The sequence below is a fragment of the Choristoneura fumiferana genome, chromosome 2, assembly GCF_025370935.1.
Source record: "Choristoneura fumiferana chromosome 2, NRCan_CFum_1, whole genome shotgun sequence".
NCBI lineage: Eukaryota > Metazoa > Arthropoda > Insecta > Lepidoptera > Tortricidae > Choristoneura > Choristoneura fumiferana.
Window position 1 is genome coordinate 13,460,883 of NC_133473.1, and position 19,882 is coordinate 13,480,764.

Here is a 19,882-nt window from a genome sequence, read left to right on the forward strand (position 1 = left end):
ATGAGTCTACATGCTATCAGGACATATCTCTAATATTAATGAACACATTGCAGTCATGCAGAAGATGAAGCCATGTCGCGTAGATACGTCACTAGTTGCTCTGAATAATCATAATTAATACATTGATGGCAATGAATAGTGGCAATGGTTCATATTGATTATATTAGGAAATCGCTTAGCATAGCCATCATCTTAGGAACTAATCTGTGTATGTTTAGGTAAGGCGAAAGATCGTGACATGCGTAGGGATAGATATATCTTATTTTAATGTAATTTAGCACACAGCTTAACTAAACCCCAGACTAATACGGATTTTACTCTAAAAATGGATTGTTCCTATAGAATAGTAATAGTATAAACAAGTTTGTAAACGCAGTCGTCGGTAGCTGTTGAAAGTTCTCATTTTCTAATAAAGCTTAGGGAGACTAAAATGTAGTATCAAAATTTTAAGTAGCGGTGTGTGTTACCCGAGTCAAGGGAAGCAGCATGCCCGGCATGCTAGCCGCATTGTGTTTTAATTGCACTTCCAAAGCGCAATATTTGCATCCACATAAACAGGCTAGGCACAGGCGAGCGTGCGATGCGAAATTGACTCGAAACGGCTCGAGCACACTACTGTAGTCGACTTTAAATGAATTCCAGTCAGTGCAATGTGACTTTTCGGGTGGCAAACACCACCAAAGAAGTGGAACATTAAAAATAGAAAAAATTGTTATCTAAATACTGTATTTACAACAAGGAAAAAATGCGCAGATCCGGTAGCCAAATGCGTACTTATACCTATGAAGTTTGCTTAATGGAAATATGTCTAAGAACAAGTCTGAATGTTCCACCCACCCCACCTCTCAAAGTTCTTTTAGTTCAACGACTTCTCATTAGTTTAGGAAACTGTAAAAAATGATTTAGAGGGGACTTTTGAAGAACATCTAGGTAAGCTTTCCGTGAATGCATGTGTGAGCGACGTGACCCGACGAACAAATCCTGCAATTAACTGCAGCAGAACTTATGAGTATTCAGTGCAAAATGGGTTGGAATTTGCTGACCTAAGACGAGTTGAATTTTCATGATTTCAGTTCTGATACAGTTAGTATCAAATTCTAACCTAATCATTACCAATATTATTATTAGTAATATTACAAATTCGAAAGTAAATGTATAGGTAGACTGTACTATCCAAAATACCTACACAAAATGTGAGAATTAATTTGAAGAAAATAAACAAGACAAAAAGGAATAGGTAAAGAAGGTGCGGACAGAGAGTGAAGATTAATCAAGGGACATATAGCGAGCCTTGGGTGGGGAACAGATACATAATATAGACTTCAATTCAAGTAAGTATATATATATTATTATTATTTAAAACTGACCAGCAATTGAATTTTATTTCCTAACGTGTAAGCGTACATGAGGGCAAAAATGCAGTTCACTGGTTCAGTAACTATTCATTCTGGCCTTGAAAATAAATCTCATCATCATCAGCCTATGTTCGTCCACTGCTGGACATAGGCCTCTCCCATGGCACGCCAAATCTACCTAAAGTAAATAAATCTACCTAATCATTATTTACTCGCGTTTTCCGATATTATACTACAATTACATAATTTTAGATAATAAGGAAGTAAGAAAATGTATGGTTAATTTTAGATGTGGCTTAATTTTTTATTTCACAAGAAAGTTAGACAAGAAAGTTAGTTAGAGTTAAATCTAGATTATTTTTTTCCTGCAAGACGGCCTTAGTACACACTGCCTAACGACAAAATTATAGACGTTCCCAGAACAAATGAAATATTAAATCATTGATGTTTTCAATTATACCGTAAATTACTCGGAACTTTCGTCCGCTGCCCACGGCCTGCCATTAGATCGCTACCTTAATTTATTAACGAAGTAATTAAGCCGAGTCTGAAGACTCTCTTTTAATGAATTTCTCGCAGTTTTGATTAACACGTAAGTAGAGTTGTTCCTAAATTTCAAGGACCCTTTTTTATTCCAGGTTTGTTATGACTTATTAAAAAAAAATTAAAGCCTTGCGCACTGTGATTCATCAAATCATCGTCCCAGCCTATATACGTCCCGCTGTTGGGCACAAGCCTCCTCTCAGAATGAGAGGGCTTGGACTGTAGGAATAATAATAATAAACCATTTATTTCAGGCAACACGGCCCATACAATAAATACCTACCTTAAAGACTAACATAGCGAACATACAAAATAGCGTATAGTTCCCACGCGCGCCCAGTGCGGATCGGAAACTATGCATACAGTACACAACCCCGATGAATTGTTTCGCAGGTTTCCTCACGATATTTTCCTTCACCATGAAACTCTTGGTAAATTAAAAAAATGTAATTTTCGCACATGAATTTCAAAAAGCTCAAAGGTGCGAGCCCGGACTGAAACCACCATCCTCTGCTTGAGAGGCCATGAGTCGAACCACTGGGCCACCAGGACTGTTACATCGTGGTTATGGTTATAATATAGTCAAATGAGCGATAGTTATTTATGTGAAAAATACATTTGAAATTTACAATGAGGGGGCCTGTTCCCAGCAGTGGAATTATGGGCTGGGAAGATACTCACATGCAGGAATTATTAGATTACTTACCAGAATAATGGGTATAAAAGTTCTACTATTGTGCTGTGCAAAATGTTTGGCTTGTTGGCAGCTGCGTGCACTAAAATGAATCTACTGCATGAACACATAAAAGCTGATACTCGTATGTATAGTCATGTGTACTGCCAACTTATAACACTAAGTCGTTTTCGTGAAATATCAGATTTTTGTACGAAAAATAAGCACTAATGAAATGAGCGATTGCAGTCGCAATTAATTGGTGGTCACTTTAGTTATAGCTCGCCGAAGGCACGTAGGTACGTTTGCGAAATGTGATAAAGTGTAGAAACGGTTTAATAGATATATTATCTGTGCTTTTTATTGCTAATTTTGTAAAGGAAGACCGCGGATGCAACATCTACTGCAAGTTCTACATTTCTACATAATTGTTAAGTTTGGTTTACTATCATTTGGCAAACAACGTTTAACAAATGATCATTTCGCAAACAAAGTTTCGCAAACTATTCATTTCACAACCACTTCATATCACAAACTGCTCATATCACAAATGATCATTTGATTGAATGATTAAATTAAATTATTAAATATTACCCTAATTAATTATTTTTATTTTTACAGGACCAATAAATTCCAATGACATAAATAATCAATTATACTGTATTAGTAGATACAGCAGCAGTTCGTTTTGCCTTAGGGTCGCAGTTCTAACCTAACTAACTTCACTGGCTGAAGTTAGTTTTTCTTAGGGTCTCACTCAGTTTTAACCTAACCTAACCTTTTTCTTAACAAAGTCAATCTAAGTTACAAGCACCTCTAATTCTTCTTAATAAAGTGTTTAGCAAATGATGCATTTTATTAAACGTTTTTTTTCCAAACGTGGTTTTTTCAAATGACAAAAGTAATAAATGATAATTTTGCAAAAAAATCATTTCTTATATGATGGTTTGTAAAATAAAGAGTTAGTGCAATGATCAACTCGTGAAATATGGTGTTATAAAACGATTAATTTGTGAAACAAAAGTTTGCGAAACATCGTGCAAGTTGCATTGCATTGCGGCGTTCGATTGACCACTACAAACTTGTTGGCTTTACGGCCTCGCAATGTAATGCAACTTGCACGATTTTTCGCAAACAAAGATTTTCTAGCAAGTCTGAAGTCGGCTTTAGACAATACGGCCACATATTTTATCGTAAAAGGCGAAACATAAAAGCGCCCAATGACGGTATGGCGGTTATGAATGAACGAACTGACCTTCCCGCAAGCCTTGCACTTGCCCTTTTCCGAGCGCCGATGCACCCAGTGGTGGTGAGTGGTGGTCTGCTCGCGGTACTGCCTCACACCTACGTCCCTGAACGTCGGCTTGCATGTAAACTGAACACGATCCATCAGTATGTCGATGCATACTTGGTGCGCGACAATCTTGCACGCCGAGCATTTCATGCGGGAACCGTGTTTCTGTTGAAAAAATAAACATTTTTTAGGCTACAATTCTAACTCGGCTGACGTGTCTGTACTTAAACGTAGGTAACTATAGTATTTTAAAATTGGTTTTTGGAGTCTTTTTGTATTTTTTATTTCAACTCCAAATTTTATTACTTTTCCGGTCATCCCGTAAAACCGATATAGAAAATACAAACTGAAACATAGATGCACAGAAAAACCATAAAATAGACCAGCGCTGGGAATCGAACCCAGGTCCTCGGTATTCCGTGCCACGTGCTATACCGCTACACCACCACTGGACAGGGGTAGGTACAGACACAAATTTCTCCTATGCACCACATATCTCAGCTTGTTCGTTTCTTATTTAGTCACTTAAGAGCGTTTATACCTGCTGAGCTGGCAACGTCGTTTTTTTGTAGCATAGATGTCGCTAGTGTCGCTGCTTAAGTGACTAAATAAGAAAGAGAGAATGAAGTGATATGTGGTGCATAGGAGAAATTTGTGTCTGTACCCCTGTCCAGTGGTGGCGTAGCGGTATAGCACGTGGCACGGAATGCCGAGGACTTGGGTTCGATTCCCAGCGCTGGTCTATTTTTCTGGTTTTTCTGTGCATCTATGTTTCAGTTTGTATTTTCGATATATTATTTTAGTTTTAGTCTCTCTGAGTAAAAAAAAATCAGGCAGTTCATTTACGAACACTTTTTACTTTAAACTAACGTTTTTAATGTTTATATTTTAACTTCGGTAAAGTTTTGCCTTAGCGCTATTACAAATTCAAAGTTCACTCTACTAAAAATTCACTTACATATTTTAAAAGCGAGAATATTATAAAACTTTAGAACGCTGAAAGGTCTCGGCCGTCGGCGCGCTAGTGCGCAGAGTTGGTAATGCAGCGATTAGTCGGCGATTGGCCGCGGCTGTATGAACTCGAAGACACTTTTGTTGTAGCGACAGTGACGGGTCTCCGCGGCGATAATGGTGGAAGCGGCTCATTAATCTTACATTCAACTACGGCGGCGCTTACGACCAACCAACATCTGTCACACAATAGGCAGGAAACTTGCTAATGGCTGCCGAGGATATTACAATTTCTTACCCTGTCGCCTTCGCGCCAACCAAATAACAACTGCTTATTTATAAATGGCATAGCAACGCTAATAATAATATGTCGGAATTATTTATTGCATGATCTGTTTGTGACGTTCAAGAGGAATATTGTAGTGACAGGATTTGTTGCTTTCAAAGGTTTCAGAACAAACGCGAAATAAATAAAAGAAAGGTGAGAGATTTGTGTGCTCAGTCGACGCCCAAAGTAAGCCTTTTTCTAGCGAAAATCTGCTTGTGAAAAGTAGGTATTAGTTTTAATGGAAAAACAACGTTCAATAGTGTGTGACCAAAATATTTCTTGGCTTAAAGAGATTTCGGATTATGTCCCGAATTTTGCAGAAGATGGTCACAATTTTTATGTGGAATGTTTACAACGTAAGCAAAATTATGGCAGGATGAAATTGGTATTTTAAATGGTTATAAAACGTTGGCAACAATGTATAGAAAACTAAGTACTGGATTTCATTACATTTTCGTCGTAAGGTGAGAAATTTTCCGACACTTCGTGCGTCGATGGCGGCCTCTGCGTCGTTAACGCCGCGTGTAATCGTAAATTGACATGAGCTTTAAATCTACGACGGGAAAATTTATTCTTATCATACCGGAGAGAGAAATAATTTCTGACTAAATTACCCCGGAGCCTTTGCGTATACAACCCTTATTGCTACTCGTTTGTTTTCAGGGTATGATAATTTCTGGACAATACGTAGGGTGTTAATCTAATACAATATAAGGCAACGTCTATTTTTCGTGAAAATGTTGGATTTCTCCTTCCGTTGGCGATGAATATTAGGAAAATACGTTGTGATTTCGTGTAAAGTTCTGTAATTGACTTTTCTTTTTTTAGCACGGTTTTAATCGGAAGAGATATTTAAGAGAAAATGCATATTTTTTGTTGACGTTGTGCAACTTCCCGTGCGATAGCGATAAACGAGTACTTGCCGGACGAAGTCACGAGCATAAAGCTACTTTCTCTTTATATATTAGGTAAGTACCTATCTAAAATACTATAGGCTTAAAATACGTTTTATGCGGTTACCTATAGAACTTCGTTCAAGAATTGGCATTGGTCTCAAAAAAGCAACACCTATTTGTACAAAACGTTTATTTAGGATGAAAGTCGAACAAAGGTCAAACGTTATTTTGCAAATATACACACGATCATTAAGTACTTTTTAACTAAAATGTTATAAAATGATTTAATAAACCTATTCCTCGAAATGGTTTAGGAATTAGACCAGATTTTAAAAAAAGTGATCTATGCCAATTGTTTCAGTTTTTTTCTTTCGAGGTACGGAACTCTAAAAAACATGCATACACATGCATGGTATTACGTTTTAGGTATATACCAAAGCCCACAGTTAATTCTGCACCGTTTTACCTTTACGTTATGTTGTTTTGCGGTTATTTAAGTTTAGGCGTGTTATTTTCGCGTGTGTGTTAATTTCTAGGTAAATCCAACTCAACAACGTTTAAATATATTAAAGCATAGGTTTGCCAACAATGTTGCTAGTAGGTAGACGCATCCTATAAATCCCACTGCAGGGCAGAGGAGTCCTCCCAGAGTGAGAGGGCCCAGTGTGTTTGGAAACTTCACACTTCAAATATTTAGTACATCCATATCAAATAAACTGTGTTACTTTTGATTTCCGTTAACTTTAACAGAACGACCAGGTCATACGAAGTTAATTTCTCCAAGACACTGGTGGCCTAACTCTTACTGTTTAAAAAATAATCAAGAATTATGATAATACTCAAAGGGCCGGCAGTGCACCTGTGACACCCCTCGTGTTGACAGGTGTCCATGGGCGGCGATGATTGCTTCCCATCAGGTGACCCGCATGCTCGTTTGCCCCCTCTTGTATATAAAAAACCGCAGCAGAACAGTGCAAAGGTTTTTAATTTATGTCATTTTTTTAATGCCCGTAATTAAAGCGATTTTAATTCACACATATCTAGCACAAAATAAGGTTAATTAAAAAGTGAGTTTTTATGATGTCTCTCTTGTGTAACGTCAGTGCCATTCGTCAAGTTTTTATGATGTCTCTCTTGTGTAACGTCAGTGCCATTCGTCAAGTTTTTATGATGTCTCTCTTGTGTAACGTTAGTGCCATTCGTCAAGTTTTTATGATGTCTCTCTTGTGTAACGTCAGTGCCATTCGTCAAGTTTTTATGATGTCTCTCTTGTGTAACGTCAGTGCCATTCGTCAAGTTTTTATGATGTCTCTCTTGTGTAACGTCAGTGCCATTCGTCAAGTTTTTATGATGTCTCTCTTGTGTCACGTCAGTACCATTCTTCAAGTTTGTCAATTTTATAATTTAACCTTTAACAATGACTGTGTGAAGTGAAGAGTAAGGAAATAAGGATGCTAAGAGTAGATAAACTTTTAGCTAAAAGCAAACCTCGTTATCAGCAAAGCAAATTTATTCAAAATGTTACATAATGAGTCGATGGTTTGTTGATGACTGTACTTAGTTTGCACTTCCATGCAAGCAAGAAATTTAACTAAAATGACTAAGGATGCAAATAAATGCAAAAAAAACTTTTTTTTAATACCACGGCTCTTATGGTTAAGTATAAAGATAATCATCATCATCATCATCTCAGCCTATATACATCCCACTGCAGTGCACAGGCATCTTCTCAGAATGAGAGGGCTTCGGCCGTAGTTTCAATGCGAGCCTAGTGTGTATTGGGATCTTCACGCATATCATTGAATTGCTTCACCGTAAAGCTCGTGGTAAACTTCAAATCTCATTTAGCACATGAATTTCGAAAAATTCAGCGGTGTGAGTCCGGATTTGAACCCACGATCTTCCGCTTGAGAGGCCATGGGTCAAACTAATGGGCCACCACAGCTGTTTGATAATAATATAAGAGCAAAATGACTTACCCGGGAAGATTGGGATCCTATTACGGTGTAAGTAGTGGGTAGACCTTTATGGGGACTCCCTTCAACTTCATTTAGTCATTATCTCATAAAAGCGTATGATGATGTTTTATTTTCGCGATCCAGCTTTGTTCCGGTTAAAAAAAACGCAAAAACACGCGTTTTCCCATCATACCAAGCTATATTGATCAATCGTCCGCCCCCGAAAACCTCATCCTACAAAGTAAATTTTATTCAAACCGTTCCTTACATCCCCGAAACAAAATAATAAGTTTCTGTTCAAAACTTAAATTTTTAATAAAAACTTTTATGCTGACTGTACTTTTTGTTGACTATACTTGCAATGTAATTTAACGTGCATAATGTACACCAAATTTCAAGTTAACGCGACCACTGGAAGTGGGTTAATAATGAACTTCCAAGATTTGACCCAACACATTTTTTTAGTAACATATTTTTGAGTGGTTCGAATAGATACTTATTTTTGCACTTGACTGTACCTATACACATGCTGAGTGGAGGCTCTTTTTGGTTGTGTCACCAAGTAACTTAGTTTTAGTGCTAGTTTGTCTTATTATTACTGTAAGGTGGTGGTGCTTATGGAACCAAAATAAATATCTCTTTATTTCTTTTTTCTTTATACCAAATTTCAAGTCAGGGTCAAAAAGAACTTGCAAGATTTGACCCAACGACAACAACAAACGACAAGTTATAAGGTTTTAAATATACAAGAATTGCTTCGATTCTGGGCGTTAGATATCAAGAAATGAATATCCAGTCTGTACTCGTCTACACGTCTGTCCTATTGCGACGTGCTCATGAATGCGCTAATAGAAGCTAGAGTGAGAGAAACATTCATATTTATTCAAACGTATACTCTGTTTATTAAACCAAGATATCAAAGTAACAGTATGAAATGTCAAATGTAAAAATAATGTGACCAACATAATACGAATAGTGCTGCTCTCTGATTTCGGTTTTCGACATAATTGCAAATAACCGATAAAACATAATATTTTATGGAAGGAAAAATAAAATTAAAGCATTCAATATTATACTTTCCATAAGCATTGAGCCTTTAGGTAGAACTTGCTTAGAATCAAAATGAAATTTAGACATCAACATCTACAAAAAGTCGAAATATCTCCTAAACGGTGGCATTTGAAAATGACCCATTTTACCTTTTTTTAGAATGTCTTAAGTGCCCTACGTGTGTTAGTACGTCACAGATTCGTTCATATCTTAACGTTTTATACGTATAACAAATGTAGGTACTTACCGAAACTTTTCGGTGATTACCGGTTGTGGCACATCACTATTTATGTGATGTATTAAAAAACAGGTAACACATGAAACTTCATTTTAGTATCTTGGTTTAATAAACAGAGTATAGGGCTGTGTTGTGAATGGGAACCGTGTGCATAATCCCTGGAAGTACCTATAGAGCAGTAATGTATCGAATATAAATTTTTAATTGTCCCTAATGCACTTGTTTAACACGAAAAAAAACGTGCAAACTTTTTTATTGAATCAGGGGCGTTACTTTGCGGAGGTCCATAACAATGAACTATAATTTAAGCAAACTAAAGCTAAGCAAAAAACTGTTGGTAGACCACAAATAAGGTAGCACGATGATAGAAATGTCTGACAGCAATTGGATTCTCACCGATAAAAATACATCAGAGTGGAAGTGATGGTTGAAAGCGGTCAATACTAAAAACTTGTAACTGATAATCACATCAGTTACATCTTAAAACACCTATCTAACAGTTATCCAATATAACGAAGTTAATGGTTCAAAAATGTTTTTGCAGAGATTGTGTTGTGGTTTAAAAATTATTTATTATATTTCACTGATAATTTACTAAAACCTATGAAAACATAATATTATATGTGCCTATACACTTGTGCGCATTAATAGAAGGAGAGCCAAAAAAGTACCAACATCGATTCTGGAAGTAAATACAGACGATAACAATTCTGTCATTTTTATTAGTAGTTCTTATCTGTGCGAGAGATGGTACGATGGAATTCGCAGTCACTATGATGTGGCATGATGTGATGTATGGTGTGGCGTGCGGTGTGGTGCGGTGTGATGTTCGGTGTACGGTGTGGTGTAGTATGTGATGCGGTGTGTAGTGTATGGAACGGTGTAGTAGGCTGAGGTGGCTCACCTGGCATTCCGCATCGCCAACGTAGCAGCAGTCACCGGAGACTGACGTGGGCGACCAGAGGTGCTCGCCGCTCACGGCTGCGTCGCCCCAATCGGGGGTGGAGCGCAGAACACGCGCGCCGCCCTCTTCGGCAGTGCGTCTGGATGGACAAAGACATAATAATACGTTAATTAATACTAAGTAGAGATCAGTGGTGTGGGGTAAATATTTTCGTTAGACAACATGGAGAGTGCTCTTACTCTCCATATCTGCATACATCTGAAGACTTACTAATGCGTGTTTCTCTAAACGCGCATTAGTATTTCTTCAGATGTTAATATGCACAAGGTACCTTTGCCATACTTTCGATACAGATGTCGCGTAAATAAATTTAGATAATCCAGTGGAAATCGGGTTGCTACGAAGCCACGCCGTTGCTAAAGGTACATCAACAGACTTCTCATCTTTTTTTAATCAGAGTCTAAAAGAAAGAGGGTATTAAAAGGTGCCCAACGGGATCGTATTACTAAATATAATTTTCCACTGATTGTAGATAGGTAGGAGAAGTTTGAAACCGCAGCAACGAAGCTCGAAGTCCCGGAATCGCATTCCGGTTGGGGCAGATATACCTAATGTCTGAAGAATGTGTACCTATATAATTTGCTCTCATGCCTTGGGCGTACTTTCGAATTATAATATTAGTAAGGATGTCTTTCAAAATTATGAGTACTTACCTAAATATGGATATTATTAACTTTAAAGTATGTATGGATAATTATATTAATTGTAATTATATTTTGTATTAATAATGTTAATTCAATTTTATATTGTTTGATTTAATTTTTACTTATTTAATTGTTATTTGATGTATATTATTCAATAGTGAAATTTGCAGTTATTTAAGTATGCTTCATCAATTAAATCGCTTTAAATTAATATTTAAATTAATAATAAGCAGAGGTATTCGTGTCTATTCATTGCTAGTGGAAATGCTCACAAACTTGTGGACAATGAACACGAATAACAGGAATTTAAAATAAAAGTAATTCAACTGGACATAATCGCGTACATTTTAGAAATATTTTCGAGACATTTGTGGATATTAACATTTGTGGTTATTATTAGTGGTAAAAACACTAAATAATTAAGTCCTTTTTATGCCTGGTACAAATATAACCAAATAAAACGAAAAACTATTTCATTTAAGGCAGTCAAATCTTCAGTACGCATTCTATTATATTGTACCTACATTAGATAGTCTAAAGTAACTTGTATCGAAAACCAGCGATCTAAACGCTTTTTACATGAAATTGTTTATATTAAACTTCACCTCGAAGTCAGAAGCCGTAATTTTTTGTCTGTTTCCTGCAAATCTAGTAGGTAAGTTAATTTTGATCCACTTCGAATGGTTGGATTGATTTGAAATTTCCTATACCTACATATTATGTAGGATGGATAAAAATGTAAGTACATAGATAGGTATGCAAAAAGTACAGCCAGGAAAAAGATTGTATTAATAAATAACCAAATTATTAATTAATATCAGTTTTCGAAAAATGATATAATTAGTTTAATTTTAAATATCATAAAAATCCTTATCGGAACGAGTCAATATCAGTATAGGTTTAAAGTTCACAGTCATTGTCCAAAGGGGTTAGAAATATGTAACCACAACTTCTGCCAAAGGCTTCTTCAGATAATATACATATTATTGCATCTTGCCGCTCCGTATATAACATAAATGTGATGGCGGCTATCTGTCTATGTTTAGGCAAGCCAAAATCTTCGACAGATATTCCCGGGGTTTAGATTTTAACGGGACCACGTACAAGTTCTAGCCTTTATAGAGCACACTGTTGTTCTCTATCGCATAACTCGCCCAGTCAAGTGTGCTTCACCAGGAATTCCTAAAAGCCTTTGTATGAGAAAACCTTCAATATACCGCGCTGTCATCTTTGGTATAGCGCTGACATTGCTGGTAGAATATGTCGAGCAGTACAAAGGCGTATGTGTTTTTCGAAGTTCATTTAGTTTATTACATCGGTTTCATCACGAACCCTGTTTTCGTTTCATATAAATTTCAATTGAGTTGGAAAAAAATGCGTTTATCGGGAATTCAAACGAAAATTGTGTTAACACAATGGATTCAATACTAAGACGGTGGTGTGGACTCAGAAAACATTTATTTACGATTATGATAATTATAGAAAATATGGCCTAAGCGTGATAAAATTAGTATGACAAGAAAACGAAAGTAAGTTTATCGCCAAAAAAACTAGCTGTAGTAGGTACGTACTCACTACAATCTAGCAAGACTACTAAAAAAGAAACAAAACTACTTAAACAAGACGTTTTTGTAGGCGGAGGTATTATTGTTTGAATGCTACATCCCAGAGCATTGTCTGACACTCACAGTATGTTGATTCACTCACAGTATTTACCACCTTTATAAATAAACGAAGCAAAACCACTATTCAGTGTAAACTGTAGGTACCAACATAATTTAAAGTCACCCAATCCTTCATTCAATGAATGAGAGCCAGGTAATCTAGACGGCTATGTATTTTTAGAATTCGCTGTCGGAAATTGTAATAATCCTAACTATTCGGAATATACCTAGCTCTCCTTGAGTTTATAACGAGACTCTCTAAAGCTTTACATATTGACACGAAAACGGAGTGATTGCAAACCAGCGACTGAGGACTCAAAGGGGAAGCAACGAAACTTTTAGCTCTTACTAAGCAAAGCAAAATCAAATGACAGAAGACACGTAGACACCGTGTTTTTCTTGATTTCCGTTAACTTCCACAGACAGCTCAGATCATTGATAGAAAGGACGGTACCTACTCCTAGGCCACAGCCAAATCAAAAATCGCAGTCAATTTTAAAAGTCAAATTGTGAATTCACGAACGCGACGACTGACATTGACGAGACACTTTAGAGATAAGTACATATAAAAAAACTACGTAAATTAATGTAAAATTATGTTTGTAAATTATAATTTCTGACTCTTCCGACTCAAAATGTTGCCGACCCCAGGGCCATTAACCACCCCAAAGTTGCGTAAAAAAATTCAATTAATCCAATCGCATGTTGAGAACGAAAGTGACCCAACTCAAAATTTTGCAAAATTGAGTTAATTACTTATACTAAACGAGCTTTAAAGGCATACTTCACAATGTGGATAATTGAAAAGAGCCTCATTTTAGCCGGAAGAGTACAGAATGATATCGTTGGTCTCTTTATCGCACACACCCTCTAGCGCCTGCCGTTTGAACGACAGGGCCCGCTTCAATATTGCGTCACAAATGGTACCAACTACGTGTTAAAAGTGACCTAAAACTGATTGAGTTGGAACAGATTCCTATAGAGTCCTAAATATCGTGAAAACTAAATTGACTCTTTATGAGACGAAGTTATTGTTACTTGTAAACAAACTTAATATGAAATGATGGAGGCTATTCATCATCATTCCTAATACTAAAATGACTTTTTTATTCATTTTTCTTTTGAAATATTTTTTATATAAATGTTTTTAAATAACCAAGCAAAATACTTGTAATCATGATGAAACAAGGAAAAGTTAATTAAACAGACATAATTATTATTTTAAAATAGATTTACAGTAAAAGCATGTTCAAACACGAGGAAACCTGAAACACAATCACATTTTTGCGATATGCCAAAAATTGGCTTTTCTGAGTGGAGTCCCTTTCGTTCTCAGCATGCGCTGTTCCATTGGTCGGGTTGATTTGATATGTTTATCATAGGGATACACCCAGAAACCGTGACGGTTAAGTCTCTCTTTCTGTCTTTCTCTCTTTCTCCTACGGCCCTATAACTTTGTGGGTCTTGGCCTTCTCATTGTTTTTTCTCCATTTATGAAGTCCCTGGTTTCCTTTAACCACGATGTTCTTTTTCCTATGCGCCTGTGATCATTAAGCTAAGCGAGCATGTTATAATATTGTTAAATATTGCTAAATGTTAAATGTTGCTTAATATTGTTACACTTAATATTATTATATTTATAAAACACACACAATACCTGAACGTGTTTAGTCAAGGTACTCCGTTTTAAGTTTTTTAAAGTACGATTGCTATCTGTATCACAGCTTTTCCTAGACAGGACTTAGACGAACTGTTTTTTTTTTTTCATTAATGTTAGTGCACCTGGTCATGCTATCGTCGCGCCGCTTGGTCTGCCGAAAAGTAACAAAACAGTTCCATTATTTAGATTATTTTATAACAGCAAATTTGTAACAAATGTATAATGAATGTAATGAATTATGGATGAATGTGTGCTGTTTATTGTGATCTTGAAAAGTCAATGACATATTTATTACGTACAAAGTACCTACTAAGAGTAATTAAGTCCATGCCTTGCTAAGTAAAAATGCAAAACGGTGCCTCAGGATAAACCTGGAAATTGTAGCTGATTATTAAATTATTAATTTTTTGGGTAAACCTAAGAGCAAATGAAATACGGGGTAATTAATTAATTCCTCTTAATGGCGGCCATAAGGCTTGGGCCAATGTCAGTTAAATTAAAGATAAATATGTTCTTCTTATTCCCGTTCTACGGTGATTGTAGTTTTTGCAACTTGATAGCAAAATTCCAGAAACCACGCGGAGACCACTTTCGCATTAAAAAATGCCAGACACGAGAGCAATATAGAATTTTGTGATCACTGTTCACTGTGAAATACGGGGTAAACGGTAAACATAACATGACATTTACCTGACATTTTGTTGTGTCGGAGGTAAAAAAAAAAATGGTTTAGTCTTTAGCTCAAAAAGGTTCTGGAGTTCAATAACGGAGATGAAAGTTATTGAAATGCATACTTAGTATAGATAGAGCCGTGGTGGTGGCCTAGTGGTGTGACCTATCGCCGCTGAAGCAGAGGATCGTGGGTTCAAACCCCGGCTCGCACCTCTGAGTTTTTCGAAATTCATGTGCAGAATTATATTTGAAATTTATCACGAGCTTTACGGTGAAGGAAAAACATCGTGAGGAAACCTGCACAAACCTGCGAAGCAATTCAATGGTGTGTGTGAAGTTCCCAATCCGCACTGGGCCCGCGTGGGAACTAGGGCCCAAGCCCTCTCTTTCTGAGAGGAGGCCTGTGCCCAACAGTGAAACGTATAGGCTGGGATGAGATGATGATACTTAGTATGTATACAGATCTAGTGTATACATAATGTTTTTCCATCGCATTTTGTTGGATAAGTTCGTACTTCCTTTTGCTTGTTTGCTTCATCTTGCTTTCTCGATTAGCTTCAGTAAACTTCAGTTAGCTAGTTAGTTGAGAAAATAAGACATTTAAATACAAACTTCCCCGACAAAATACAATGGAAAAATATTATTCAATAATAAATAAATTAGAAATTATATTTGCAACCTCATTGCTACATTTTTACAGTTCGAATTGAAAACTATTTGGAAAATAACTGTGCTGGCTGGCTGCCAACACATTATTCAAAATCCAAACTTAAAAAAGAAAATAACGATTCTTCTTTTTTCCATTTCCATTCTTATGAAATCTGTCACGCTTTAAACATCGCAGTTAAAATTGTACAAAAAATCTAAAAAAACTTTTACAAGTTACAAAAATACGTCATACTATCGGGATTCCTAGGATAAATTATTCTTCGTGTCACTAATACTTAACAGGTACGATGGTTTAGCCTAATTTGTCTCGTAGCAAGCCGTTAATTTTGTCTACCAACGCTGGGACACGACTTCGCTCTTAGCTTCTTACTTTGTGTTGAGCCGACATTAGCATGCGGCTTCTGCGGTGTTGCATGGTATTTTAATAGGGCACTAAAGTACAGAGTAGCTAACTCGTCCTTTCGTATTAATGTTTGGTTTACCACGCACCTATTAGTATGAATGAATGATTGGTCTTTTACTAGATTCAGGTACATTTTTCAGTGTATACCAAGTATTAAAATGTGTAAAAATTAAAAAAGTTTCACTGTTTTCGTGTTCATTTACTATAAACTTTGTCCCCTTGCCCTACGCCCTACTGTAGATTCTATAATAATTCCTAATCTGCGTTCGCACGGATCTAAAAACGAGCAGCACGCCGTTTTCTCATTATAAAAACTAGATATAACGAGACAGATGTAACTGACTGGCTCTTTAATTACAGATAATCTAAAATGGACTGCGCGTTTTGCAACCGTACGATGGAGGGGTGTGCTTCGATCAAGTGTAGTGCGTGCTCCTCGCAGTTCCACCTGGAGTGTCTGAGCAGCGAGCAACTGCTGCCAAGCAGCAACAGCTGGCGATGCTGCAAGTGCGTGGGCGCCATCCATCCCCGCAATCTCGATACGATCGTCAGCGCATAATTGACTTATATTTTGTAATTGTAAATTGCTAGTCCGTATTGTTTGGCCTTTCCGATTTGAAATAAAAGCCGTGAAAACCAGTGTTTGTTTCTGTTACTTTCTGTAGTGTGTGCGTGTTGTTGATTGGTTTTAAACTGGTGTTTCATTGGCCAGTATGTCAGCCTGACAGGGACACTGATACCTCGTATTGTCAGGTTTTGATATGATGGTTGTGATATTATCATATCTGCTCAGGTCCTGTAGACGAATCAACCCCGTATTAATAATAGGGTGCATGTTCCAATATTTTTGACCACCTTAGCCGCTCCGAAATATCTGATGGCGACTGTACGCAATATACATTTACTGAATTAAGATTGAATGAGTATCTTTGATGAGTACCAATGAACAAATAATTTCTTTGCACATCCGTGACCTCATGATAGCTAAAGGACTTAAAAAACCGGCCAATAGCGTGTTGGACACGCCCGAAACAGGGTTCCGTAGTCATTACGAAAAAAATAAGTAATTATCTTTCCAAGGATTTCGTATTTTGTACGGAATATTCCAAGTTTAGGTATATTTTATACCTTGGCTGCTAAAACTTAACCGTTATAGTTTTCGTTGTAAGTTTGATACACTTACTACCATCCTGAATTTTTTCAAATTTTTCCACCCACCGGTTTAGATTTTAGAGTTACTAGCATGCTTATGAGCATGATAGTAATTATATATGTACTCTGTGCTAGTAACGAGCATGCTCATGGGCTGAAGCTAACGCGGTCGGTGTCTGTACTCTATGACGATTCATTTGTGGGTTGAATTTTGGTCGAATTAAAAGTAATTTCTTAATTTCGTTTTAGACTATGGCTCAGATCATTCCGAACGAAGTAGAATCAGTCAGTATTTATAATAATATGCTGTCTCTTTTCATTCAAGTTCTTCGTTTTTCTTTCATTTGTACGAATTTTTACGTCCATTAATAAACCCCAATTAGGTACTGCAGTAAAATAAAAATAGTAACAGTCACATGTGACTGTATTTTAGGGTTCCGGAGCCAAAATGGAAAAAACGGAACCCTTATAGTTTCGCCATGTCTGCCTGCCTGTCTATCCGTCCGTGGCTTTGCTCAGGGACTATCAATGCACGAATATATATGTAAACTATGCCGACAAAACGGTACAATAAAAAACTTATAAAAAAAATTAGGGTACGTTAAGTAGGTACCTCCCATAGACGTAAAGTGGGGGTGATTTTTTTTCTCATCCAACCCTATAGTGTGGGGTACCGTTGGATAGGTCTTTTAAAACCATTAGGGGTTTGCTAAAACGATTTTTCGATTCATTGATTTTTTTGCGAAATATTCAACTTTAAAGTGCAAATTTTCATTAAAATCGAGCGTCCCCTCTTCTAAAATCTAAACCGGTGGTTGGAAAATTTTTAAAAAATTCAGGATGGTAGTAAGTATATCAATCTTTCAAGGAAAACTATATCGGCTAAGTTTGCTTGAAAATTATTAGTAGTTTTACTCTTAAATAGCATATAAAATATACCTACACTTGGAAGATTCCGTATTTTTTTTAATTAGCCATGATTTCATATTGCTACGATTCACTTCTTCTACTAATAGTTGCAGCAGGGCTACTACGAAACTCGAAAATCGAGGTTCGTGTCGTGCGGTCCCTCTGGTACTTATACTATTTAATACGAGATCGAGAGGGACGGTACGATACGAACTTCGAGTTTCGAGTTTCGTAGTAGCCCAGCTGTTGGGCTACGGCTACGGCGTGTGGCGTAGCACTGATTGTACTCGTTACGAAATTGGCGCTAACTTGTTGAGGCCCTTTCAAAACTGTGGTAGTTTGGGTGTATCCAGACTTACAACTGGTTACCATGCATCGACTTTTTAATTTTTGCCCTTTGTTATCCTACTTTAGGTAGGAACTGCGATATTACGAATTGAAACTTATTTCAAATTTTCAACGTATTGATTGAAACATATATGTACTGAAAAACCAGAAAAAGAGACCAACGCTGGGAATTGAACCCAGGTCCTCAGCATTCCGTGTTGCGTGCTATATCTCTATACCACCACTGGAGAGGAGTACAGACACAAATTCCTCCTATACACCACATATCTCAGCTTGTTTGTTTTTCTTATTTAGTCACTTAAGCAGCGACACTAGCGATATCTATGTTGTAGCCCTCATCGAGAAACTTTCAACACTCGATTGGAACAAACCGCTCACCCGGACAAGAGATGCCGCTATTAAGCAATCAAATCACTTATTTCGCATAACATTAATTGTCCTTATATGATTTCGCAAAACAGATTTGGCATAACAAAATTGTGCATAACAGCGAACTTGCATAATTATAAAGAAGGATAATAACACTTATTTAGCAAAATAATTAATCCGAAGTAATTAAATTTATACCAACTTACCGTTATGCCAATGCACATTATGCGCATTTACATTATGCGTATTCAATTATGCGAATTAATGTTATGTGAATTAATAATTACGCGAAATAACGTTATGCCAATTTCAATTAGGACAGTTAATTTATGCGAATTAACATAGGCCCATTCAAATTAAGTTAAGATTAGTTTTTTTTGAGTGGTGGTTTAGAGGTATTATAGCACGCAGCACGAAATGCTGAGGACCTGGGTTCGATTCCCAGCGCTGGTCTCTTTTTCTGGTTTTTCTATGCATCTATGTTTCAGTTTGTATTTTCGATATGGATTTTACGGGATGACCGTAAAAGTAACAAAATTTGGAGTTGAAATAAAAAATACAAAAAGACTCCAAAAAACAATTTTAGTAAAGCTAAGTTGAATTGGCATAGAGTGACCATCCACTACCTATGTGTCAAGTTGTTGCTGCTGTTATCAAGTTGTTCTCATTAAACACGTCCAACTGCTGGGCACTATTAGTCTCTTCGCAGAATAAGATTTTTTCGGCAGTATTTCTCAAATAGATTGATCAGATGACAGATATATTCATCCACCAATTTGGATAAAACTCAGAGGTGTCTTAAGAAGTCTCAGGTCAAACCACTAGCCTACGAGTAGTAGGCTTTTCAACTGTATTTCACTACTTATGTGTAATACCTACATTATATTTATGTATCACATAAGTATCCAAAGTTCTTAAAGCGCAACTTTGAGATTTATTATAATAAGATTTGTTAAACAGCGTTACTCCATTAAAAGGCTTTTAAGTTTAAGTATCTAATCGCTCTTAACAAATTTCAGATCATTAATCATTCGCTGTAATCTCTGTTATGTAATATTTACTCAGACGATTTCATATAAAATATATACTTAGGTACCTAAATACCTTATGATCAATTCGAGCACTAGAAAAATACGAGTAGT

At 36.6% G+C, this 19,882-nt stretch overlaps 1 protein-coding gene and 1 long non-coding RNA gene across 2 annotated transcripts in view; both read right to left on the reverse strand.

Annotated features, from left to right (window-relative positions):
- Window positions 1–19,882, reverse strand: part of rdgA (retinal degeneration A) — a 248,329-nt gene that overhangs the window by 41,672 nt on the left and 186,775 nt on the right. Inside the window, exons 5-6 of the mRNA XM_074111318.1 lie at window positions 10,191–10,329; window positions 3,827–4,030 (exon numbers count right to left, since the gene is read on the reverse strand). Coding sequence (XP_073967419.1) covers window positions 3,827–4,030; window positions 10,191–10,329 — 343 coding nt within the window. The remainder of the gene's footprint in view (window positions 1–3,826; window positions 4,031–10,190; window positions 10,330–19,882) is intronic.
- Window positions 13,822–14,834, reverse strand: LOC141444092 (uncharacterized). Its single transcript, XR_012453123.1, has 3 exons — window positions 14,529–14,834; window positions 14,216–14,369; window positions 13,822–14,099 (listed from the first exon to the last, which is right to left on the reverse strand). It is a non-coding gene; the product is annotated as an uncharacterized lncRNA (long non-coding RNA).